Source organism: Zootoca vivipara, chromosome 17 (assembly GCF_963506605.1).
Source record: "Zootoca vivipara chromosome 17, rZooViv1.1, whole genome shotgun sequence".
NCBI classification, from domain to species: Eukaryota; Metazoa; Chordata; class Lepidosauria; order Squamata; family Lacertidae; genus Zootoca; species Zootoca vivipara.
Genome location: NC_083292.1, coordinates 9038424 through 9064919, shown reverse-complemented (window position 1 = coordinate 9064919; position 26496 = coordinate 9038424). Strand labels below are relative to the sequence as shown.

Genomic DNA, 26496 nt, shown 5'->3' with positions numbered 1-26496 from the left:
TTTAATCTGAAAAACCAAATAAATAAAGGTATGAAAACAACAACATAGGAAATAAAGGGACAGGTTAGCCGATCAAAAGACCTGTGTTGTAGGACAAGGTTTCTTAAAAAGACATCTGGACAGACATTTTAAGACTACAATCAGTACTGGCTGGGGCTAAGAGGACCTGCAATAAAAAGAATTCAGGAGGGCAACAGGTGGAAGGAGACTTACACAAGTGACTCTTCCTATTCAAGGGGTCCATTGCTTCCCTGACCTAGAAGAACTATCAAGGTTTCCAGGAATGTGCCTGGACATGTTTCAATTTCTGGCTGCTGATTCCAAGGCCTAATTCCTGGCTTCACCTACTCTCCCCTGAGCAAGACCCAGTGCTGACCATGATACTAGAGGGCAGGCACACGTTATGGAAAGTCTGAAGAGAAACTCACCTCTTCAAATGACTGCACCCTTGAGGAGCCTTGCTTTCTCCTTTGCTTCCAATTATCAATGGGCACTTGGCCCCTAAATCATTCAGTCCCACTCTTTTAGAGATGCTGTATTTCTCGTATGACTCCCCCATCCCCACTTGTTCGTGTTTTGGGAGAACCCGTGGAGGAGGAAATGGAGCCTGGAATCCCGGAGTACCGCTGCTAGAACAGCGAGTGTGAGAGCCAAGCAACTTCATAGAGGAGGAAGATCCGCCCGCACAGGATGGAAAGAGTCAGTCACACAGCCTGGGGCCATACATCCGGTGGAACTTGACTGCTCCCCAGCTGAAGTTCCAAGCCACAGGCAGGGATTGCTCATGCGGCAATTGGATCATGTGACTGTGGCAGAGAGGCCTAAGACGCACGGCTGAGATGCCTTACTAAGCACATAAACAAATGTAAATAAACACATACATTAAAGAAAGGAGCACTCTGGCAGGGCCGATATCGCGCAATAATTACAGCCGCAGCATTCAGGCAACTAATCCAGCCTTGTAAATAGGCTCATAAAAGTTGCCGTACTAGCCTACAGAAAGTTTCACTTGACTACTGTTGGCAGAAGGCGAACAGGACAGAAACAGGGGTGAGCAAGTTGGTGGCCCTCCAGGGGTATTTGGACTACAATTCCCAGCATCCTTTATGGTTGTGACCAGGCAAGCTGGGTTGATGGAAGCTGGAGTCCAGCAATATTGGGAAAGCCAGATGAGTCTCACCCCCGACTGAGTTCAAAATAAACATAAAGCCTTTTGATTGACTAGGAAAGTGCCATTGTTCCACCAAGAAGCCATACCTATAACTTGTCCAATGCACAGATGCAAATGAATAAATAAAATGCCAATGACAAACAAGAGTCTGAAAACAAGTCTTTGTGCCTTACTTTGATCTCTGTTTCATCCACCACACACGCACAGGAGGGAAAGCCTCTCTTAAGAATGCACCTGCCGTGACACACGTATTCACCATCTAACCCCCCCCCCCCCCAAGAAAGTATGCTTTGTTTCCCCTTCAGAAATACTGCTGCATTAACATGCAAATTCCAAGGAATTTAACTTGGCTATTAAATTAACCAACAAGTTGTTCTGAGTAAGCACTGTCTTACACAGCTCCATAGTTGGACATAAATCTGACATCAGGAACCACAAGACAGAAGAAAGACAGAGAAACCAGTAGGAGAATACTTCAATCTCCCAGGACATTCTATACAAGATCTCAAAGCAGCTGTTTTATTACAGAAAAATTTCAGAAACAGACTGGAAAGAGAAATTGCTGAATTGGAAATCATTACCAAGCTTAAAACCACGGAGCCACCTGGGATGAATAAGGACATAGGATTCTTATCTCATTATGCATGATCAAGCTTTCTTTAGCCTCAGCCCTTGCTTCCCCCCCCCGCAGGACCTATTGCAGTCATCAGCAGTCGTTAACAGCTATCAACAGGTTTACCACTCTTACAGCCCATCACCCATTCCCATCACCCCCACCCCACCCTCTGAATATATATAAGGGTCTGGTTGCTTCTGTTTCAGGTGTATCTGAAGAAGTGTGCATGCACACGAAAGCTCATACCAAAATAAAAACTTAGTTGGTCTTTAAGGTGCTACTGAAGGAATTTTTTTATTTAGCTCCATAGTTGTTACTCTGCAACAAGATTGTTTAGGATTGCATCCTAAATCTGATATGGTTCATTGAATGATATCTAGGGGTTGCCATACATCCGGATCTTCCTGGACATTGCCAGGATTTCAAAGGCAGAATATCTTGGTGGGATCTTAGGCAAGTCAAAATGGGGGGGGGGGGAGAAGCTCAACAACTTTGATAAAAGAACCACGTTAAACGGCGCAACGCAGAGTAAAACCAACTTTAAAAAGAAGTCCCTGCCTCAAGGATCTCCCAATCCAAATTTTGGCAGGGTAGGTACCTCAGTAGCCCAAGCTTTGAGCCTGGGACCTTGTGCATGCCATCTCTCTCGCATCTCTAGCTAGGGCTCAAAAAGACCACTGCTTGCAAAACCCTGGAGAGCCACTGCCATTCTGTCTGTAGCAGACTCCAAGTCTGCCTTTGGTATAAGGCAGCTTCCTTTGAGGACAACGGAGAAAGAGGAGCGAAGATAACAGAAACAGAGAGGGCAGGAATAGAAGAGGCAGAGGATGAAGGAATTATGTGAACAAATGTAGATGTGTAATAATTAAGGCTGCCCTTTTGTATGCAACTCACCTGGCAGGATTGCACCATAAGGCTCATTTTGCATGAGGAGGAAGAGGACTGAGAGACAAAGTTTGAAGCATCAAGGGGGAAAATAAGTGAAACGAACACAGTTTCCCCAATTTTAAGACTCCCTTTCCTCTCCCTGCTGTCTCCTCTGTATCAAATTTTAGATGGCACTTTCCTCATAGAAGGACCATTTATTGTTAATCTAACATGTTATGCATATTGAAAAAAGGAAAGTCATAGATGGAGGGATCTGAGATATGGAGGTCTGAGCACAAGGAACAACAATGAACAAAGTGCAGAGTCGTTTACAAGAGTGGGCCATTATCTGGCCGAATGTCCTCAACCAACTAGAACAAAAAGCCAATCAAAATGCCCATGTTTGTATTCCACACACTTTTAGCCTTTTAGTGCATTAATGCTCCTAAGGCAGGATGCAACCTATTGGTACACTATAATATGAAAACCCCAAACAAACAGTTCTTAAGAACAAAGCCAACATAAAGTCACCCAAATGCAAGGTTTTTCTGAAGTCCAACTAAGAATGAGCCACACTCATTTCTAGGGGACGGGAGGTGGGTATTGCAGAGATCCTGGGTCACCACAGAAAAGGCTCTGACCTGGTACACACCAACCTAAGAGCTTTCGCTGGAGTGAGAGAGAGTAGCCTTGAGAGCATGTTTATAGTCATTTACTAAAAAGTTCTTTTGTGACATACCACCAAAGTGAGATCCCACAGATGAGGAAACTGCAAGACAGGTTCCCAAGGCTTCCCTAATCTGTGTGCAAATTATTTCAGAGCAAGACCATTTCTTAATCCCAGTGAGATCATAATGAGCCTTCAGACAAGCTTGTGAAAAGGATGTTGGAGACAGGCTAATTGCATGCCGCTGGAGATGTGCAATTCTGCAACTTGCCGCCTGGCGCTCCTCCTCCATTTCAATGGGGCATACCAGACATTCTCTAGACTGCACCCAGGTGTTCTCTAGATTGCTCATGAACAACCCTCAGGGTTGCTACCTTTCGACACTGACTGATGCCGAGTCAATTATACCAAAGAACATTGGCAGCGAGACAAGAATACAGCCTCCCGGACATCTCAGTCCTATCAAAGCCTTAGTACTCACCGTGGGGAAGTGTATTGATTAGGAGACTGAAGGTTCTGCTCAATCCGCCGGTAGTTGTGGATCTGTGTGGGGACTGGGATGGGGACCGACTGCCCATGCTTGCTGCCTGATGAAAACTGCCCAGGCCGACTGCAGGACAAAAAGCACAGAGCACTTTTAGGGGAGGACGGCTACTCAGAAAAGTTGACGGGTTGGGGGAGAGGAGGAAACAGTAGGAAATGGGTGGTAGGAGCCTGGGCGCAGTGGAGAATTGGATCACATAAATGTTTACGGCTGTGGGGCGGGGAAGCTGGGAATTGTTTTGGCAAACGAAACACCGGCTGCAGGTTTTGGGCAGGGAAGATAAGTTCAGTGGGCTTCCCACTCCTCCCTTGATACAGACACCAATTGCCATCTCTTCTTCTTGACCTAATCCACACATGCAAGTGGAGATTGCTGCATCGCTGCTTGCATGCTCAGAGAGGGCACCGAAGGAGGCAACAGCAGCCAGGAGGCTCTGGGGTGGCAGCCCTGCTCCGCATGCAGAAGAAGGTCCCATTGAGCTCAATAGATCAACAGTCTGACTCTGCATAAGGCTGCTTCCTAGGTTCCTAACTTACCGGGGGTTGTCAAATGCCCACCAATACTGACCCCCGATGCTGGACCTGGGAGAACGAAGTTATATTGGAGAACAATACAGTAACTGACACAGTGGGAGAGCTGTTTGGGCCCAGAGAGGGAGACGGAAAGCTGGCAACTGGAGGGTGTGGTGGTGCCAGTGAAGGGATTTTGGTAGGCAAGTTGTAGAAAGTGGCGCATTAGGATTGCCAATGTTTTCCGAAGGAACCCACTGTTCCCCCAAATCAAAATATGAGGTCTCCTCCACCCAACCATAGGAAAAAATGTGGCTTCTGCTAGGTTTGGCTTTCCAGCTTGTTTCTGTTCAGTGCCCTCTTTCTACCCCTATAAGTGTACAGAAGCAGCAGTGAGCTCAACAACCCTGGTTGCTCTTTGCTGCTGGTAGGGGGATTCAATTCTCCCTTTCCTCCAGTAGCAAAAGCTCCATGAAAGTACAGTAAAGCCCCAGAGATATTCCATGAGAGTTAAATACAATCTGCACACACAGAGAGAGACACCCACACACTCCTCTTTTTTAGGGGGATGAGGAGTACCAATGCTCCCGTCCGATTTTCCTCTTACCCTGATGGGCTCGGAGAACTGCTGTAAGGAGGAGAAGGAGATGGGGTTCTTCCTTGGCTTTCCAAGCCTGCTGAAGCCACCAGGGAACTCCTGGGAAAAGGCAAGAAAAAACAACAGCAACATTATTTACTGTAGAGGGAGACGCCAGTGCTTCAGCGAACCTTGCCAAGCCCACTACAAGTTGCACTGAGAGCTACCAGCTTGGACAGCCTGAAAGGATGATCAGCAAATTGTGGAGGGTAAGACTATCAATGGCGATTAGTCATGAATCTCAGTTGCTGGGGAACACGAGCTTTTGCACTCACATCTTTCATGTGGGCTTCCCCTGGTTGGCCACTGAGGAATAGGAATATTGGACTAGATGGGCCATTGGCTCGATCCAGCATGGCTGCTCTTGTGTTCTCAAGTTGCAAGCTTCTTAGTCACATTTGTTGTTTGCAACAAATGATCTCTTTGCAACCTTTCCATGCCAGGAAATGAATTGGCTGGATCCGCTGTACACAGCTTGCCCCATGGTTTCTCCCGAACCTCCATGGAGGCTCCTTCAAAGGATCCAGGGGATCTTTACTGAAAGACTGGAAGTCAGTAGTAAGAGAGCATGTTATATACACGGAAGCTGCAGAGTTCAGTTGCTGGTATCTCCAGCCATGGTCTCAAGAGAGCAGAAAGGGGAAAGACTTTGGAGAGCTGTTGCCAGGTCAGACTAGACCATGGGCAGGGACCGTGTTACTGGGACTCCCAACTCTCCAGCAAGCATGGCCAATGGGAGTTCCAAGGACGAGGGGAACGACATCAAGAAGGCCACATGTTCTCAACCCTGGAGCAGATAGGACTGCGTTAAACTGGTCAAATGGCCTTAGTATAAAACTGTTCAAGACCGATGGTTTAGTCGTTTAGTCGTGTCCGACTCTTCGTGACCTCTTCGAGACCGATGGTATCTAACACCAAATAAACTGGCAAAAATGTATAATTCTAAATCAAATAAGTGCTGGAAATGTAAAGAGAAAGATGGTTCTTTTTATCATATATGGTGTTTTTGTAGTAAGGTTAAGGCTTACTGGGAAATGATATACAATGAAATGAAAAGGAGGTTTAAAATAATGTTTGTAAAAACAAACAAACCCCAGAACCTTTCCCTTGGGAATTCTATCCCTATAATTCTGGGGAATTCTATCCCTAGGGCTCAAGTCTCCTATGGCTTTAAACTACCCTAATTGTATAGAAACTTATCCATGTATGCGACTACAGCGGCAAGAATGCTACTTGCCCAGCAATTGTAAAGAAGAAGTCCCAGCAAAAGAAGAATGGATACAAAAACTTATGGAATATGCAGAAATGGTGAAACTTACTGGGATAATAAGAAATCAAGATAACAAACTTTTTATAAAAGAATGGAAATGGTTTATTGAATATTTACAGATAAATTGTAAACAGATAAAAACACTGGCAGGATTATTGTAATAACCTGCAGTTACTTACGAGTATATATTTAAAGAAGATAAATAAATGAGTAAGTTAAGTTAATTTGGATATGCAGAAGATATTAAAAATAAATTTAAGGAACTGCAGAGAGGAAGTAAGGGAAGGAAGTCAAGTTTTAAAATGTCAAAACGACTGTAAAATCAGTGAAATCTATATATATATATCTGAAAAGTATAAATAAAATAAAATAAAAATGCACACTAAAGATCCTTACCCACTACACATCAGGCTGTCCTGGATAGTTTTTCCTCCTGCAGCCTCCACAGCGATATCACCTAAGTTTCAAAAAGTTCAGAAAAGATTAATTTCAGTCCCATGCTGCAGTAATTACGTAAAGAGCATAGGCATGCACAATTACCCCCCCCCCCGCCTGCGGACATGTGAGAACTGCACATAAAGGAGAGCTCTTTGAAGGACCTCAAATGTTGTGTGAGCTTTTATATAATTCTTTTTAGAACAGAGACTGAAGCCATGGAGGCCTCCCTTGCTTCCTCTCTTTGGGAACGACGGCTTCTTCTCAACACCACCAAGCTGAGCTTTTCCACAGTTAGGTTAAAAAGAAAGGGTGGGGAACCTGTGGCCGGACTCCAAATCCCATCAGCCCTAAGCCAGCATAGCCAAAGGTGGGGGAAGGGACCTGTTGTTTGGCAACACCTGGAGGCTGCAAGTAGAGGTTCAGTACGGACATTCATGCCTGCGGCGACCCCATTATTCACACAGTGGGAGGCTGGCTAGACCTTAGCCATGCAAAACCCAGGTCTTGTGTGACCTTCTGAACAAATTTGCATGGTAGTATGAGAGTGAAGACACTTTGCTTATATGCGGAGAGGCACGATTGTTCAAATAACACAAAAGATGTCACTGGCCCAAGCCTTGTAATATCTGAAAAGTTGGACTCACAGCAGGTGCAGAGTGCTCTCCTGTTCAAGGCACCAAACAAGCCCCTTTCTTGCAATACTACAGCCGATCCCATTCCATATGGCTTTGAGCATATTCAGCCCTCGGTGGGCTGTACAATCCCTCAATGGCATTTTGAACTTCCCCAAGCCTGCTGCAACCTTCCCCGCTTTTGTGTGTGGAGGAGGGTCTCATTTTGGCTAGATAAAAGATTGGCGTTCAGAGAATGAGCTTCCTATTCGGAGCCTGTGTAGGGTGTTTTTGAAACAACTTCAGTTTTGCAAATGCACGTGTTGTTGTTTTTAAATGCAGGTGCGCTTTCATTTCCGTTTGCAGAAAATAGGAGATTTTCCAGCACTCTGTAGCATCGTGGTGTGCTTGGGTCACATCCCTTTGAAAATGTATCAAGGTTGAAACACACACATATGCACACCACAGCTCACTTTGTCGGGTGCCTGTGGCTCATCCCAGAGGATGAGGGTTCAAACATCTAAAACGGGCACCAACTTGCAGTGCCTCTTTCCCCGGCAGCGCCGGTTTCAGGGGACCCTGGGCAAAGTGTTCTCTGGAAGGTCTCCTGCATCTTTGGTCCCTCTTGGGAACTGATCAAATGGAAGAGAACAGTGGCACTCCAATGAGGGTCAGGGAATCATCAGTGTGGGCATGGGGGGCACCATATTCATCCCCCCCAAACACCCCCAATATGGCATCATTCTGGGTCAATGAGAGGAATTTAAATGGAGGCCCACCACCAGGAAAAGGACTGAGGTGGAGTTGGGGACTGGATAAGCATGAAGTGTGCCCCCTATTAGCTGGGTTCCCAGAACCTGCCTACGAATGGTGGGTCCTGCCAGCGTGCCTTTTCCCAGTTCCTGGAATTGTGATTGGATGGCAGGAGGTCCCGAACACGGATGGTCAAATTCCTAAAACACTCATTCCCAACAAGCCTGCCTGCTTAGCTATCTCCCCACCAAGGCTTTTCGCTACAGAAAACCCCAAGCTGAAGAACAAATGACTTCAAGTCTCAGCAGCCTTGTGAACCAGGAAGCTGTTCCCCTTCCCCTGTTCAAAGCATGCAACCCTACCTGGACATTAATCTGCCCAAATAAACCTGCTTGCAAAGGGGGAGTGGGGCCAGCCATGCTAGTTTGGCCCCCTTTACTCTCTGCAGTTAAGAGTGCAGCCGCCTGCCCCAGGCTGCCTGCTCTGCTGGGGTTACCCTCCCTGCACAACAATGGGAGGAAGGACCCATGCAGAGGGGCAGAGCTCTTGCACTCTTCCCTGCTCCTTCCCGCCCCTCATGTGCTGCTGTAGCACAGAAGAGGAATACCTAAATATAACGATATATTACAGTGGTACCTCGGTTTATGAACACAATTAGTTCCGGACGTCTGTTCATAAACTGAAGCGTTCATAAACTGAAGCGAACTTTCTCATTGAAAGTAATGGAAAGTGGATTAATCTGTTCCAGGCGGTCCGCGGAGTACTTAAACTGAAGCGTTCATGAACTGAAGCGAACTTTCCCATTGAAAGTAATGGAAAGTGGATTAATCCGTTCCAGACGGGTCCACGGAGTACTCAACCTGAAGCGTACTTAACCCGAAGCATGGGTGTAATTGGTTCCGGAAGTCTGTTCATAAACTGAAGCGTTCATAAACTGAAGCGAACTTTCCCATTGAAAGTACTGTAATGGAAAGTGAATTAATCCGTTCCAGATGGGTCTGCGGCGTTCGTAAACCAAAAATTTGTAAACCGAGGTGTTCGTAAACCGAGGTTCCACTGTACTCGCCTTTCACACACACCCCCACAAGGTCCCAGTGGAAGTCACAGCAATTTGAAATGCAACATTAAAACCAGCTTAAGAACAAATTGCAACCGCAAGAATAGGACGAGTCCTAAAAACATACACCGGGGTAAAGCTCATATGAGAAAAATGGCAGAGATGCACCTCTGCAGGGAGGAAATGCTGCAACTTTGTGGCTGCCGCAGAGAATGTCCTCTCCTGGGCTGCTGCCGCCTTGAGCTTCTGACAGCGGTGGAACTACTCAAAAGGCCGCCATTGCTGATCTCAACAGCAGAGACAGACTGTGGGCAAGGAGGTGGTTATCCAGATATTTGTGGCTCAAGTCTGCTAGGGCTTTAAACACCAAGGTGAGCATCTTGAATTCGGCCAAGAAACAAATGGGCAACTAACAGGGCTCGTGAGATTATTGCTTCTGTCCCCTGACTTTGAGACAGGTCCACACCCCCTTCCACCACACCTCTGCTTCAAAAAGAAACCACACTGCTTACTTGCAAACTGGGCTGGCACCATGACGAAGTCGTCGGTGTCGCAGGAGGAGTTCTTGCTGCTGCCACCAGCCGACTCCTTCGACCCATGAAGGAAGCCGGGCTGGGTAGGAGAGGCTAAAGCCTTCTCGGGGAGATGTGCCATCTCTCCAAGGGACTGTTCAAGGGAAGGGGAAGGAGAAACAGGAGTGAAAACGCAAACCTTGGAAGCAACTTGTTCTGCATTCTGCGGGCTCTTCCGCACCAAAAAGCACTCCCAGAAAAGGAGGTTCTGCCAGCACACAGTGTCTATGGAACAGCTGCTTCTTTCAAGGCAGTTCTCCAAAGGCCCCAAGACAAAACTATGCCATTTCAGTGGCCCCAGAAACATTGAGTGTCTGCTATCAAGTGGTGCAGTTGGCAGGGAATTGCGATGGTTCTTTGACACAGAAAGTCCCCCAGTATGTGGTGGCTGTTATCCTATTATTACCTTACAGAAATCCTGTTTATGGGGCTAGCGATGTTGCGACAATACAAAAATTGCCACCAAATTTGCTTTTAGTCTCTGCTTTCTTACAATATTTAGAGGGTTGAAGGAACAAACCTTCAAATTTGCAGGTGGAAATGGGAGCCATATTCTGAGTTGGGGTCGTTCATTGTTCCTTTATTCCCTACACGCTAAGCCCCTTTAGGCGGAGGGTGCCATGCAAGGCCTTTATAGAAACCGATGGTGCAACCGCAATTAGAATATAGTGCACATGGTTCTGCTCACTGTATCTCAAGCAAAAGATACTGTAGAGCTGGAAAAGCTACAGAAGAGGTGCAATAACATGATTAGAGGACTGGAGGAACTCCCTTAGGAGGAGTTTTTGGGTTTATTTTTGAAGTGAGCAAGGGAGGGCATGATAGAGGTTTAGAAACTGATACACAATACAGAGAAAATGGATTAACCAAACTATTTTTTCCTCTCTCCAGAACCCAGGTTCACCCAATGAAACTGAATAGAGCAAGATTCAGGGCAGACCAAAGAGAAAGAGAGGAGGGGCTCTTCCTCCCCCTCCCTCCAGCACACAGAGCATAGTTATATTGTGGAATCTACTTCCATAAGATGTGATGAAGCCCACTAACCAAGGTGGCTTTAAAAGGGGATTAGACACATTCATAGAGGATAAGGCTACCCATATGCTGCCTCCAGGATCCAGAGGCAGCCTGCATCTGAATACAGACTGCTGGGGATCCTAAGTAGGCAGAGAGCTGCTATGCTCATGCCCCGCTTGTGGGCTTTCGAGAGGCATCTGGGCTGGTCATTGTGAAGAAGCAGGATGCTGGACTAGACGAGCCTTCGATCTGAGTGCTTCTTACGTGGGCTGACTTGGGATCTGCCACACAACACCGCTTAAGATGGTTCTGTCCCTTGAAAATGCCACCCTGCACGGCCGACTGGCGGCACGGTGGGCACCTGAAGGAGGAAGTCGTCAGCAGCCACCAGAACGACCCGGCGGCAAACAAGAGGGAGGAGGGAAACCAACAGCGCTCAAGAGGCGTGCATTGTACTTACGGGAGGAGATGCGAGATGGGATGTGGAAGAGCTGCTGGACGAACTCCCAGACCCAGAGCTCGGATAAGAAGGCATTGGCACAGAAGCAGCTGAAGAAAGAGGGCAGGGGGAAGGGAGAGAAGAATGAAAGGTCAAGCTTTCTAGGTTGTCAACAGCGGGATTAGAAACAGCTTTCTTGGCTTCCTCACGCTAACGGATTTACCTCAGGTGCCGGGCAACGTCACTGAACTGAGGCGGGGGGGGGGGGGAGAGGAAGAAACAAGTTGGCATTCAGTGCAACTGAATGTGGCAGGTGCTATTTCGCCCCCACCCCACCCCGGTTTGTGAAGCTGTCATTTATTTCACCCCGCAGCGGATTCTGAAGGAGGCACCATTTCCTGGCTTCTAAATGCCTTTGGTCTCTGCCAGGGGTAGTCAATGCAGACGGTGGACTCCCATCTCCCATCAGCCCCAGCTAGCATGGCCAATGGTCAGGGGGTGGGGAGTGAGAGTTGCAGTCCAACAACATTTGGAGGGCACAAAGTTGGCCCAACCTGCTGCCTGCCTTCTAGAACGCAAACAACTTTTTTTGTTGCAGCACCTCAACAGTGACAGGACTCAGGGCTACAGTGGTGCCTCGCTAGACGAATTTAATTCGTTCCACGGGTCTTTTCTTATAACGAAAAATTCGTCTAGCGAGCGAATCCCATAGAAATGCATTGAATTTTTTTTTGCCCATAGGAACGCATTAATTGAATTTCAATGCATTCCTATGGGAAACCGTGATTCACTAGACGAATTTTTCGTAAAACGAATTCATCTAGCGAGGCAAACTCCACTAGAAAAAACCTTTCGTTAAGCGGGAATTTCGTTAAGCAGGGCATTCGTTAAGCGAGGCACCACTGTACTATATTTCTCAAAAAAACCAGGAGTCCCTTCTCCATCCTCATGCGCACACTCTTGCAGTGTTGTTGCTTTAAGTATTTTTTTAGGATGTGGTTGGCGGTTTTAAATTGGAAGCCGCTCCGATACTCCTCAGAGCCAAAGAGCAGGGTCAAAAATAATGCAGACAGTGGTCAAGTACACCTGACAGAGCCTTCCCTTAATGCCCTTTGGGATTCCACATCTTGTTGGGATTCAAACCCGCATCGCTCCCAACTACTGGGAGCTGGAATCCAGCAATATCTGGAGGGTCCCAACTTATTCTAATTCATCCATCACCTTACACACATGCCTCAAGGCAATGTACCGAATGCAGCAGAACCAGCTGAAAACAGTTAAACACCACCAAAAAAAAATAAAAAATAAACAGCAGCAGATAAATATAGCAAGTAGATACCCACGGCAGAAACCTAGTCATACAGCGGGGAAAGCTGTTGCAACAAAAAAATGCCTTCGGTGGCTTCCAGAAAGGCCAGATAATGGGCATCTGTTGTATCTCGGTAGGAATTCTGTTCCACACAGAACAAGGGCAGCAACACTAAAAGCACTTTTCCAAGTTACTGCAGAGCGAGCTTCCAGTTTCTTTGGAAGTTGCAGGAGAAGCTCTTCCATAAACTGCAGTGAGGGGATAAGGTGGTCTCTTAAGAAATCTGGTCCTGAGCTGTTTAGGGTCTTAGTACCAAAATGCTTGAACTTGGCCCAGTAGAGGACGGGCAGACAGTGCAAATCCTACAGCCTTTGAGGTGCTGCGTCCTGGTGGCAGCTTGCCTCCACAAGCAGCCTGGCTACGGTGTCCTGCCCCACCTGCTCCCTCTGGGTCAGCCCCACATGGAGAGCATTGCAGGTATCCACCCATGAAGTTACCAGTGCATGGAGAACTGGGGTGAGCTATCGGTATGGCTTCCTCCCCCAATGACATTCCAAGCAAATGAGGGGGTGGGGGAAGATAGACAGATATTCTTCGGGTAGGCTTCCTATCATTGTCAGACATTTCAGTGGTATCTCAAGCACTATGTCTGGTTCTTCACTCAATTTGGAGAATTTATTATCTGCCGGTCTCTTTCTGTGTTGGGTTGTGTTTTGTAGGCATTCAATGATGGTTTGTTTGTATGTTTTTTAAATCATTTCTGAGCTGCCTTGAGTACCTCACATTGATGCAGAAAGACAGAACTGGAATACTTTCAATTAAATAAATAAAGCGCAAGAGAAAATATAAAGAAAACTGAGCCCTGGAGCACAGTGGAATGGATTGATTCTGAATTTTCACATCATGTGTGAAAAACGTTTTAAAACATTGCTATTTGTTTTGAAGGGTATAAGGCTATAATTAATTTTGAAGGGTGTAAAGCTGTAATTAATTAACACACCCCAGCTGCAGCTGTTTTTTCTCTCTCTGTACAACAGCAACAGGAAAATTACTGTCTGGCTATAGCTTCTATTACTCCAAAAGAATGAGATGATGTACTTTTCTCCAGATGATAACTAAGAAGGCTAAGATGATGGTGGTTGCACACAGAAGAAAAATGTTCTCAGTAAAATAAAAACATTTAATTAATGAAAACATCCCTGGGGACTACCATAAAATGACATCATATTGCCGATGTTTTAACACCAGGTGTTCATTTGCCCTGTGAAACCATGTTTTGGCTGCCTGCACTTAGCATATTTTGGCAGAGAAGCACCATTCTGAGGTAAGGCACTGGTTGGATTGGTATGAGGAAACCAATGGGATAGCCCAATAATAAAAAGAGGGAGGGAATTATTTGTGCACTGCAAGAGAAGGAGAAAACAAAGCAGGTCTTTTTTGTCTATGCAAGCCTGGATGATATATGCTCAGAAATGGAAAGAGGGATTAATCAGGATATGTAGCAGCAATGGGTAACTAAAATGAACCATGGAAGCGGGGCGGGGAAGGGAAGTCGATGACTATCGTATGGTTATCTTTTGGCTTGAATGTGAAAATTTGAAATGGAAAATTATTGTTTTTTAAATTAAAAGAAGAGAACAGGGGAGGGGGCCAGAGCTCAGAGGTAGAGCTCATGCTTTGCATGTCAAACACCTGAGCTCCAATCCCCGGAATCGTTAGTTTAAAAAAGATGAGGTGTTGTGTGATGAGAACAGCCTCTTCTGGAGACTCTAGAAAGCCACTGCTGGACCGAATAGACAATCTTAGACTAGACGGCCAAAATAGTTAATAGGGTGAGTTCCTTCCTATGTGGTGGCAAGAACTTCTGCTTTCAGTGACACTCATGTGTGGTGGTAGGGAACCAAGTGTTTGAAGATTTCATGCATGACTGCACATGGAGCACATGCCTCATCGCATGCGCATGATGGAGCAATGGAGGCCCAGCTCTCCGCTACACAAACTGCAGCACTGACAGTACATGACGAACCACGTCTATACAAAATATCATCTGGCTATTCCCACCCAAATCTTAAGGGGAATTCAGCATAGACTTGCTGGTATCTCAGCCAGGACTCACAAATCCACACAGGATTCACGAATGGCTCATTACGACTGCCAAACTATTTACACAGCAGGTATATATGGATATGGATGGGCACCATCCATGGAACCGCTTTTGTATGAATGAGCAGGGTTACATATTCCTCTGGGAAGGGGCCATTCACAAGCACAACTGCAGGAGCTCACACACACTCGACCCCTGCCAGGGTTCCCTAGGACTGGAGGATTCATGTTGCATATGACTCTGCACCACTGCAGAAGATTGCAAAGGAAAATCCTCTGCCAGGCTGAGGAAAGTAGTCCAGGGCGTTCAGTGCCAAGCAAGAGGCAAAAAGTAGGACTCAGCAAAAACAAGAGTCTGGGCAGAACAGGAATGTGCCTGGTGAATCAAAGGAAGTAGCATGTGGAGAGAGGCTGGAACAGGAGATGAACAAGATTATTATTTTTACCCCCAAGCAAGTGTGGGAAGAGGGGAGCAAAGGGATCGGTAGAGCAATGAGACAGAGGGGATAGCTGGTGTCTCCTGCCTTGATTCCTTAAAGCACTTTAAAAGGTCTCTAGGTGAAGATCTGGCATCCTTTAAAAGAAACTGGCTCCACCAACCTGATTATTTCACCTTGAGCCTGGAGAGACAGTGATATTAAACTTGAATTAGGTGTCCCCACCCACAAATCTTCAGATTACCTATATAATTCCTCTCCTTGCAAATGGAGGCCTGCTGAGTCTCCAAGTCCTTGCTTAATTGAGAAAGATTAGGTCCCAGCTCTCTCCACCACAGTCTGTTCTAAAAATGCAGCACAGCTCACTTGGGGGAGAAATCTTCCTTAGACGAACAACACTACAGCTGAATTGTTGAGCTGCAGTGGTTCTTGCCTAGTGAAGGGCTCTGCATTAAGCAACAACTACATTGGTGAATGTATAAAGTGATAGTGGGTGTTTTAAAGGGGTTCCAATCAGTTCCAATGCACTTTCTACTGATTTGATACGGAAGCCTATCTGGTAGGTAGAATCACAGTATTGTAGAGTTGGAAGGGACCATGAGGGTCTTCTTGTCCAACCCCCTGCTATGCAAAGGCTTGAACCCAGAACCCTGGGATTAAGAGTCTCATGCTCCACTGACTGTGTGCAGAAAGAGGGAGCTAGAAAACTGAGAAAACTTGCATGTGAAATACTGGGAGGGCCACAACACTTCACCAAACACAGTACTGTAATTGATTTAAGAACTTTAAAATCCACTAACACGGTGCTAAATATTATACCAGCAGTGCAGGTTTTTTTTAAAATATAAAGGAGTTTAGTAAAAACAACAACTGCAAGTGGAAAGAACTATCTTAAAAGAGGCAGTCTCCCTACTTATAGAAGGCATCATCACGGAAGAGGCATTATTTACGCATGGTAGGGAACACTTCTAGCAACAATGGCGGGGAACCCGAATCCCTCCATAGGTTGTGGGACTCCAACTCCCACTAGCCTCAGCCAGCATAGTCAATGATCAAGGATGGTGGGAGTTGAAGTCCAGCATCATAAAAAGGGCTGTAGCATTCATGGCCATTGCTCTAGGATGATGCCTGCTACAATACATCTGAACACAAAGGAAACATGGCATGTGCTTTAGAGAGTGTTTTTGCCGAATAGATTTACAGTACTGATAAAACTGAATTAAAACGTTCATGATTTAGCAACTGGCACTTCCTTATTTGAGCTGCAGCTCTAGCCTTACCACTGCCGGTGCCACCAACATGACCCAACACAATGCCACCACACAGGTTATTGTTGCCAGGCAATATCATTAGTTATCATTTGGGGGGGGGTAGGAAATCCACCACACAACTTTTATGGCAAAATACAAACACTTCTACCCAAGTTATACAGTTTCGTTTTTAGAAAAATATTTATTTTTCATAATTCAGAAATACAGATGTCTCACTTTACAGATATATATAAATAGAAAAAATAGGAACAAAGCATATAAATAGGCTATAAATAAAACTGGAACAAACATATAGAAAACAAGTTTCCAGATAACAGAATGAAGGCATCCAAAAAGACTCGGTGGTGCTGAGAAAAGATAAAGAACTTGCACCATGCCCAGTTTCATTAACTGGGTAGGCCAAGGAAGATTAAAAACAAAAAACCAAAAAACCAAGGAAACAGAGAATTTTATGTAGGCAGAAACTACTGACCATATATTGGTGGAAGGTCCATGATCAACGCAATACATTCTCGATTGTCAAGCTCATTGGTTTCACCCAGCTGCATTGCATCTATCCTGACAAATACCTCTCCAAGGTCTAACAGAGGTCAGGACAGACATCCTTCTAACTAGAGAGCTGTCTGCATTGTGCACTAACTCTGAGCTATGGTCATAGCTGCCAAGTTATTCCTTTTTTAAAGGGATTTTCCCTTATGCTGAATAGGCTTCCTCGCGAGAAAAGGGAAAACTTGGCAGCTATGGCTATGGTGTCTTCCAATAACACCACCAGGAGACCAGGCAAATAGCCAAGAGCTCAGGGAATCGTATGAATAAGACTCTTAAAAGAGGCACAAGCGAGCTGCTCCTGTGATTTATCCATCACATATATCCTGTGATTTATCCATCACATATATCCTGTGATTTATCCATCACAGGTAACAAGAAATCAGAGGATGAAGAGGCCGCCTCTTTCCTCAAAATGGTTCCCCTAAACACTGAGATCTCTAGGCACCTTCAGTTTGCTGGTTCTCCTCTCGAGTGTCCCGATTAATGCACACACACACAAGCAGCAACATGGCAGCCACTCACCACACAAGAGTCACTCTGGATCTGGAGCCTTTCAAACGTAACACTTGTGGAGGGTCTATCCAGGTGTGATGATGAGGGAATGGGGGAACGTGGGTTACATCCAACTAACTTTTAGGGTGGACCCACTGAAATTAATGGACCCAAGTTAGTCATGTCTACCCTAAGCAAGAATAACTTGGACACAACTGAACACTGCTGGAGTCACATGATCAGCTGCCTTCTGGTATTCAACTGACTACCATATTATTATTGTTTATGAACTGGGCCCGAGGTCCCTACAGACAAGTATTAGGACTGAAGTACATGATCATGAGCCTCCGGACAAAAGCCCTCTTGTATACCAAGCACCAAAAGATGAAAAATTCAAGCTTCTCTTCTCAGTTTGGTTGTGCAGCATAGTTTTCTTTTTTGGCTGGAGGCTGTGACCTGACAAGCTTTCTTCCCGATTCACACCCAGATGTAGCTGTGCCGTGACCCGGGGCGTGCAAGAGCCTGTTGCCGTGGACGTCTCATGGGACCAGTGTCCCAAGGCAGTGGGCTGGATGATGCGGCAGACAGTGGCCGGAAGATGGGAACCATTCTCTGCCTCCCTTGGCTTGGCCGTTTTGGCTGGGTCGCCCTACGCAGCGGTTGTGAGGAGGCTGGCAACGAAGGAAACGGAGGCCAAGTCAAGAAAATCCTTTCTTGCTTCCGCAGGGATTCCCGCGGGTTGCAGCTTGGCTTCCATAGCGCCGGAGCCGATGGCGGCATTGTTCGCAGCGGCTGCCAGGCTGCCTGGGGGGCAGAAGATCCTTCCTGGTTGGCAAGGGGCTCAGACTTCGTAGAAACGTTTCTCCACAGGGGCACCGTGGTGGGAGCAGGGAAGTCTGCAGGTCTGTAAGTGCCCTTGTGTCGGCAAAACGCTTTCCGGTTTCGAGGATGGCGTTCCCCCCAGGGTGACACTGCGGTTGTAGGTAAGGACCGGGAGGGCTTGGAAGCGCCCCTAAACCAGGAGAATATTTTTCTGCCCGTGGGAGTGACACCTAAGTATAGTTAAGGGGGGGGGATTGTATTATTTAAAATTATGATCAGGGAATGAAGTCGTAACTCTCCTGCTTCGCAGCAATGGTGGCCCAAGGCTTAGGTTTCCCTACAGGCGTCCAATGTTAGGTCACCTTGTGGCAGATTTACGACAGGTTTAAAGCTAAATGTAGAAGTCCCGAGTGTCTCCCATCATTCACTGACTGGCTGACTTGATAAGGTAATTGATCAATGATAGCAATTTCTCTCTCTCTCTCTCTCTCTCACACACACACGCTACAACTATTAGTTCCAAAAACACTATTTGGTGAACCTGTTCCAGTGAAGGGGCACTTTGTCAGGTGAGAATTGGAAAAGTAAAAGCACCCTGCCCCCAGCCCCCATTGACCCAGTCTTGCACGTGGTTCTCACCCCACACATTCTTATTACATCAGAACCCACATATTTGCTGAGATAATGTCTAGCTCCACCCTGGAACTAATCCTGTCGCAGATGGATTATTCTATAGCGTACCCCATGCCTATTTAAGTTCTGCAATTCACTGTATAAAGCCACTTTATACACAGAGTCAGATTACTGGTTCATCAAGCCTACTCTTCCCCAACCTGGTGCCCTCCACATGCTTAGGAATACATATAGCTCCCATGAGCCCCATCTAGCCCCACGATTGCCAATAGTTAGTTCCGGGACAACTGGAAGGCATCTGGTTAGAAATACTGCTAAATACTGCTCAAAGTGGTAGTGGCTTTCCAAGGTCTCCCAGATTCGTGCCCTAAGATTCTTGCAGTGAAAACATGTGGGAAACTCAACCTTGACCTTCTGCATACAAAGCATCTATTCTACCGCAAAAATCACAGCATGTTTTTTTTGGGGAAATTCTTAATTTTTCATCTCTCTCCTAAGAAGAAACTTCTCAGGTGCCATTTAGATCTATCCTCAACACGTAAGAAAGCCTTTGTTTACTTTCAGTTCTGAAACTGTTCCACAGCTACAAAATCCTCCATCCCTTAGACCTCATAAGTGAATGGATTGCTGTCCTGTTTAGGTGTGTGCTACAGCCCATAACTTCAGGCACAAAAATGAGCTCAACAAAAAGCAGAAACCACCATTATAAAGATTAAATCTAAAGCGGCCAGACAAAGTCATGATGACATGACTCTCTTTATCATCGTAAAAAAACCAGACAGAATAAACGTGACAAACTCAATTCCAAAACATTGTTCCTCTGCAGTGTTTACATATCTTTAAAAAATACCAAAGGGAATTGGATTTACTTATTTCAGCTACATGATTAAAATGGCCAGTTTCTGAAGCACTGCAAGAGCTGATATGTGCCAATTCATAAAGATGCTTAAGGACTTGCTGGCTATCACAGTTGAAAGGATACTTACATGTACTTTTGTCTTGAAGTGTAACAAAAACCCCACCCTCCAAAAAGCTAAGCTACTCCCACAGTTTTTAGAAGGCTGAGATTTTGTCAGCACCTAGTCAAGTTACTAATACAAGTCTGAAAACTTGGAGGTGCAATTTGCTTCCCAAGAGAGGCAGTCTTCTAGCACAGAGCAAGCCAAGTCATCTACAGAATGGAATGGTTGGGCTGCGGAAGTTCTGCTGCCTCTTCTCACACCCGAATGAGCCTAAGAGGGAACCACCAATAACGTGCTTCTAAGCTTGCACAGTGCAAGCTGAAATCTACAGCGTAGGTCCGTGTATGTATCGCAAAAAGAGACTGAAATAACGAAATGAACTTACATTTTTTCATAGAGGCACTTGCATCCAAGAAAGGGTGGTGGAAAAATTCATCTGAGGAAAGAAAGAGGGAGAAAATGTAAATATCAATGTTTTATAAAGTTTGAGTTCAATCATGCAAAAAAAAAAGTTTAATTATCTTACTTGTTTCAGCAGGATTTGTATCCTGCTTTTGAGCCCTCAAAAGGCTCTTGGGTAATGTGCCAAGTCTAGCCTGAGAACATTTAAAACAGTCCTGGCATTCTTCTTCAAGAGCCAAGCTACCAGGTGCAGGGACAAGGCCCTGAGAACAGGAAATTTTTAACCTATTGCCCTCTTCTGTGGTCCCAACCTTGATCTGGGGAGGACTGAACACTGTATTTCGCCTCTACCAACCTGCTCACTTGACTGCATGCAGTTCCTTCTTGCCTGTGGCTACCAGGCTAGACCTTAATTCAGTCTTCCCCAGCCTTGGGTCCCTGGATGTGATTGGACTACAGTTGTCATCAGCCACAGCAAGCATGACCCATGGTCAGGAATGATGGATGTTGTAGACCAACTTCAGCTGTGGACCCAAGGTTGGCGAAGGAGGGCTTAAATGCAACACAGCACCAACATTCAGGAGTGGCATGTCTTTACTCCTCCAAGACCACAGAGTGTCTTGCTTTGAGGCATCCTACAGCCACCTGGGAAAACCCACAGACAGCTAGTTTGACAGAAGCTTCCCACCGCCCAACAAAATGGCATTATTAGGTCACCCTATTAGTTTAAAGTACAACGACCATATCCACCCCACCACCTCAAAAATAAATCACAATGGTTCGCTAAATCCGGCCATGCTTCATCTATAAATGAACAATTAAAACTGGGATCAGTTAATCCCTGGCCTTGATTTGGCCAGCTGCTTGGGGGTGTTATCTAAAGCCCAGTTTCATTGACAACTATAATCTGAAAGAATAACAGACGGCAAGCCAATTAGGATTAAACCGGGTTGACAGCATGATGTCTGCAAAGGATCAGTGGTGCTGGGGGGAGGGGGAATCAAACTGGAATGAAGAGAACAATCAGCAAAACTTTGCCATACAAGATGCTGATACCTTAAAACAGGGTCCACAAACCTCCTTCAAGCAAAGGGGTGCACTGAGATATTGTCAACCCTCTGGGGGCACAGCCAAAGTGTGAAAGTTGAAGTGTAAGGGCAGAGTCAATTTTATTAAAGGGCATCTCTTTCTTTGGTGTGGGGGTTTTGGTCTGACTTGATTACCAAATATCTCAGAAGGTGAAATTCCTTACCAAAGTCCATGCGGTCCTTGTGATTCCGTTGCAAGAGTCCTAGCAGCAGCTGCCTCAAGTGGGCTGATGTCTCCCTTGGAATGCTTTAAAAAGAAAAAAGAAAAAAATGAAATGAAATGATGAAATGAAATGATGAAATGAAATGAAGTGGGAAAATGTCAGCATCACATAAAGCTCGTATCTTATATTGTGCTACACAGGGGTTGTTGCTGTTATTATTATTATTTTTTTAAAAAACAGCTACTTTTATACTACTCTTACTAGAGATTCAAAGTATTTTGCAAGATCAAACGCAGTACGATGAATGGCCATAAAACAACACACAAATGACAGGTGCTAATTAAAAACGGGAAAATCAAAGGCAACAAGATGGGGTGAGGAGAAACCAGTTTAGCCAAAAGCTTAATGGAAGCATTAGCTTTTACAACTGCTTAATAATCGCAAGAAAAAGCACTTGGCTCTATCTTTTTTAGGGAGAAGGATCTCTAAGGCTTAGAAAACCTGATATTCTATCCTGCTGTGGGGATGGATCCAACAAGTTGGTTGCCTGAATCTCGCTCAGTGCTGTCCATAGAAAAACTAAATGGAAGAGAAGCTACTCCGTCACCTAACTTGAGGGGAAATGCCATTTTTCCCCCAGCTAGAAGTGGTCCTACTTATAGGGATAGCACACTATGCCCTCCAGTTGTTGCTGGACCACAATTCCCAGCATCCCAGACCATTAGCTATGCTGGCTGGGGGAGATGGGAGATGGAACCCAACATCATCTGGAGGCACCATGTTGGCTAACCCTTCCCTACTGGAAACCACAGGGACTTTTCCAATTCAGGTACCAAAACTTAAGCTTCCCTGCAGTCAACAGAACTAGTCCCTGCACACACACAAAACTAGCTTTGCAAGGAAAAGGTTTTCATCTAACCTTCTTTCCAACATGTTCAATTTCAACACGAAGTGAGGTGTTTGCCCCCCATTTTCCTTTTCATGACAGCATTTGCAGCAGCAATTTGAAAAAAGCAAAAATGACCATTCCCCCCCCCCCCGGCCAATCCTGGTAATATATACCAGGCAGAGGCACATTCAGAAGAGAGAAAGGAGGGGGCAGAGGAAAGAAAAACCTGGCAGAGCAGTTTTAAAATTATTGCACAGGCAAAACCAGGCCGTCTTGGCATTTGCTGCGTACACAACTTGGTGCCTGCCGCCTGCCAGGCTTGCTTGGAGAGGTCAGGTCAGGTAATGGCATATTCATGGCAAACACCCCAGATCTTTAAAACTAACACTACTTTACTTAGCCTGGCATGGCTCGGTCCCTTGCAGGCTTGCCCTCCCTCCCCACATTGGACGCCTACTCAGAAATGTCAAAGTAAACAACTGTGTGCCAGGGGCTAATATTTGGGAAGCATTTCCAAACTGCTCTCTTTATCAACTTTCTGCTGAATTCCAATGCTGGGAAAACAAAGAAAAATCGAAGGTGGGGGTACACATGCGAGAGGGAGGGAGGGAGGGAGGGAGGGAGGGAGCGAAGAAAGAAAGAAAGAAAGAAAGAAAGAAAGAAAGAAAGAAAGAAAGAAAGAAAGAAAGAAAGAAAGAAAGAAAGAAAGAAAAGGGCTAGTATTGAAAACTACAGGACATTCCTTAGAGCTCTCTTGCCCAGTGCAAAACAGGAGCTGTTGTGCAGGGGCACCTTCTGAAAAATGATCTAGGTTTTCTACGAAATCCACAGCCCTCTCTTACAGGCAGGCACTTCCTAGAAACCATAAAGCAACGCCAGCTGCAAGTAACGTCTGACCAGGCGGGTCAACAAACAGGAATTTTCCAGCTTGGCTGGCTGGGATGTTCACGTGAGAAGCAGTGCTGCAGGCACGTGGAATGTCCGGACAGGAAGTGCTGGGCACTTTGAATGCTGCGTGGTCCTCCTTAAGGACAGCTGCATAAAAACACGCCAGGTGGTAAGGCACAGGGATTTAAGACCTGTCTCCCAAACCAGGTAAAATAAATCTCATCAAGTCCAACATTGGAGGAACACAGAAGCTGCATTTTTCACAACTCGGACTATTTCTCCACCTAGCTCAAATACTGCAGGATTGGAAAACTAGTAACCTCCATAGGCTGCTAGAGCCCAGCTCCCATCATCCTTGACCACTGACCACACTGGCTGGGGCTTGTGGAAGTCCAACCATGTATGAAAGGACACCAGTCCCCCCCCCCCCCCGCATCCCTGGTTTACTCTGAGTGGCAGACAAAAAAGGTATTTTGCATCGCTAGCTGCCTGGTCCTTTTTGTTGTGACTTGCCTTCACAAACAGGGCATGGCAGAAGCACACTGCCACTGAATGAGGATGTTCCTTTCAGTGAAAAATAGTTGAAAGCCGATAATAATCTCACCCTCTCCTGTCCACTCCAAGATCATAAATATATTAAGATCACGAGATGCAAAACCGGGAAGCCTCCAATTCAAATTTCTACCCCTGCTCAAGTTCTCTGGTAGCTGTATGCAAGCCACCAATAAATAGTTTAGGGATACCTGGCCTGCCTTATAGGGCTGATGCAAGACATAGGTAAGGAACATGTGGGGCGCCCCATGGGTTGTTGGATTACAATTCCCATCATCCCTGACCATCACCCATGCTGGCTGGCTGCGGCTGATGGGGAATCCACCAACATTTGGAAGGCACCCAGGGGAAGGCTGGCTAGAGGGACAAATAGTCTACACTGGTGTAAGACGGTAGCTTCATGGATTGTTATCTTCTCTGCAAAAACTAGCCACGATGGCTCACAATGGAAAGGCACACATGTAGGAGAGGAGACAGCAGGGGCTCCTCCTCCTTTTTCCTTCCCAAGAGAACACATGTTGTGCATCCTGTCCTGCTAACAGTTTCCAATGTGGATGAATAGGAGCCCTTGGGGTTCCAAACAGGAAGACTTGGACTTTTTATCCATGCAGTGAAACCAATGCCTGAACCGGAGCCCAAGCATGCAGTGACTTTGTTCATACGTCCCTCTTTCAGCAAACCTTCTAAATCTAGGTCCTTTCCCCAGTTGGAACATGCATAGGATCTGAACGGACTCTGTGTGCGCTACTGCTGTTTTAAACTGTGTTGGTGTACAAAGCCTTGCACAACTTGAAACCAGAATACCGGCTGTCCCCCGTGTTATGGAAGTCCGCCTCACCTATAGCTATCAGAAATGCACCTCCACTGTACCATTTTCAGCGCCTGATAAAAACTTTTTTTGTTTAGATACCCAGATATCTAGAATCCTGATGTGTCTTTAGTTTACTGCCATTTTTAGTTTTTTGAACGTTTTAAACAGTTGTTACAAATAATTTTATTGCTTTATTCTTTTCCTAAACTGCTTTGAAGCTTGTTCGTATATAATTTTTTATGAAATAAGTAAACCAGACATCATGCATTTAATGCTGCCAGCCCTAAGATGTGCTGCACCTCCTCTATAGGAAAAATTTGGCAAGCTCCCTTCCTTTTGACTTCCAGACATCTTTCTAAACCAGACATCAGGCCTATGCAGCTATTTAAAATTTTCTTGAGGGGCCGGTCCTTTTAAAGATAGTTCTGTACTGCATTTTTTTTTAATGTTGCTATATACCATCCTGATGTTTTGCAATAGGGAATTGTATAAATGGTTAGGTGTTGGTTTTTATATGGGCAACTGTTTTAACTGATTCATATATGTAACAGTTTTATTATATTGTAATTCATTTTGGGAGTTCTCATTGAAAAAGGATTTATAAATGAAATCAATACACAGGTAACAGCTGATCTTGAGTTCACTGTCCACTTTGCTCCTCTTCACTAGCACACACAAGAAATGAATCCCAATCCACTTGAACCTAGGATCATGGTTTGGTTTGGCTCCCAACAAACCATGATTTGTTCTTAATTGACTGCTCACAGCTTATTGGTGCTAAACAGTTTGGATATCAGGCTAAGTCATGTACTAGCAGGAAGGAGCAAAGTAGTCAGAACTAATTTACTGGGCCAGTGACTAAAATGCAAGGAAATTTTTCCCTGTCCAAGCACATCTGAAATAGATCACGGACATCAAATTCTGGATTGTTTGATATGTATTCAGCTCCTACTTGCAACCCTAATTTAATTATTCTCACTGCAGAGGACGTAAATAGCTTTGTTTATCTGCTGCTCCCCGCCCCTTCCTCCATACAGCTTCTAGGCGCATTGCGCAGCCAAGAAACAGGGAGAGCCCACAGCAAGCCCAAGGGTCACATGGAAGCCCTCAAAAAGAGCTGATGAACAGGCTGTCTCTGTTCCACACCCTGTTCATCTGACATTTCCAGTCTCTGTTGAACTGTGCTGTTTCCTAGTCACCTTATTTACAAACAAAAGCACGCCTCCTTATTCGAAAGGAGGAGGCGAGCACAAGCTATTTCACACCATCTGATTAAAATAGCACGCCCTTTTGGATCAAAGCCAACAGCACTGTCAGCAAATCTTAGGCTTGAAATGGCATGCTACAGTGAGACAAGGGGGTGCCACCAAAATAGTGTCCCCAGGTTGAGGCTTCCTGCTTCTCCACACAGTTTAGCATCACTTGTAGGGGGATGGTGATGTAAATGAGAGTCCTAGGGTGGGGCTGGGGGAGGAAAAAAGCACAGGGTCTTGAGGCAAGGCCCCCCACCCCAGTAACACCAACCTAGGGCTGGCTTGCTCAGTGTACAAGCAGGGAGGGACTAAGACTGGCATGCTTGCAGGAAACTATTAACTATGTTCTACTGCTATGTGCAAACTGGGCCAGTAAATAAAGTGTATAGAGAGATTTAATCCTGTCCACGGACATGCGAGACAGATGTTAAGCTTCAAACACTTTTGTGAGGGACAGGGGATATCGCGAAGTCCCTCCCCTCCTGAGTTCAAGCCCGTCCCCGAGCAAAGGGGAAAGCAGGGAGAGTTCCGATTCCAGTGGGGAAGCAGGAAGTCGTGTCCGAGGCTCAGGCAAGGTAGAGGAGCCAGGGTCCCAGGTGGGACAGGAAGGGGCAAGTAAGGGGGGAAGACCCATCCCCCCAACTCCAGAATTACGCAGGAAGAGGAGGGGCAAGAGGATGGGTCTGCCAAAACTTTTGTGTTGGAG

The 26496-nt window shown here is 45.8% G+C and overlaps 1 protein-coding gene across 1 annotated transcript in view; it reads right to left on the bottom strand.

Moving 5' to 3' along the window:
- ULK1 (unc-51 like autophagy activating kinase 1) overlaps positions 1-26496 on the bottom strand; it is a 120675-nt gene that overhangs the window by 26493 nt on the left and 67686 nt on the right. Inside the window, exons 10-16 of the mRNA XM_035099436.2 lie at positions 21398-21480; positions 20129-20179; positions 11187-11275; positions 9653-9806; positions 6678-6738; positions 4982-5071; positions 3803-3931 (exon numbers count right to left, since the gene is read on the bottom strand). Coding sequence (XP_034955327.1) covers positions 3803-3931; positions 4982-5071; positions 6678-6738; positions 9653-9806; positions 11187-11275; positions 20129-20179; positions 21398-21480 — 657 coding nt within the window. The remainder of the gene's footprint in view (positions 1-3802; positions 3932-4981; positions 5072-6677; positions 6739-9652; positions 9807-11186; positions 11276-20128; positions 20180-21397; positions 21481-26496) is intronic.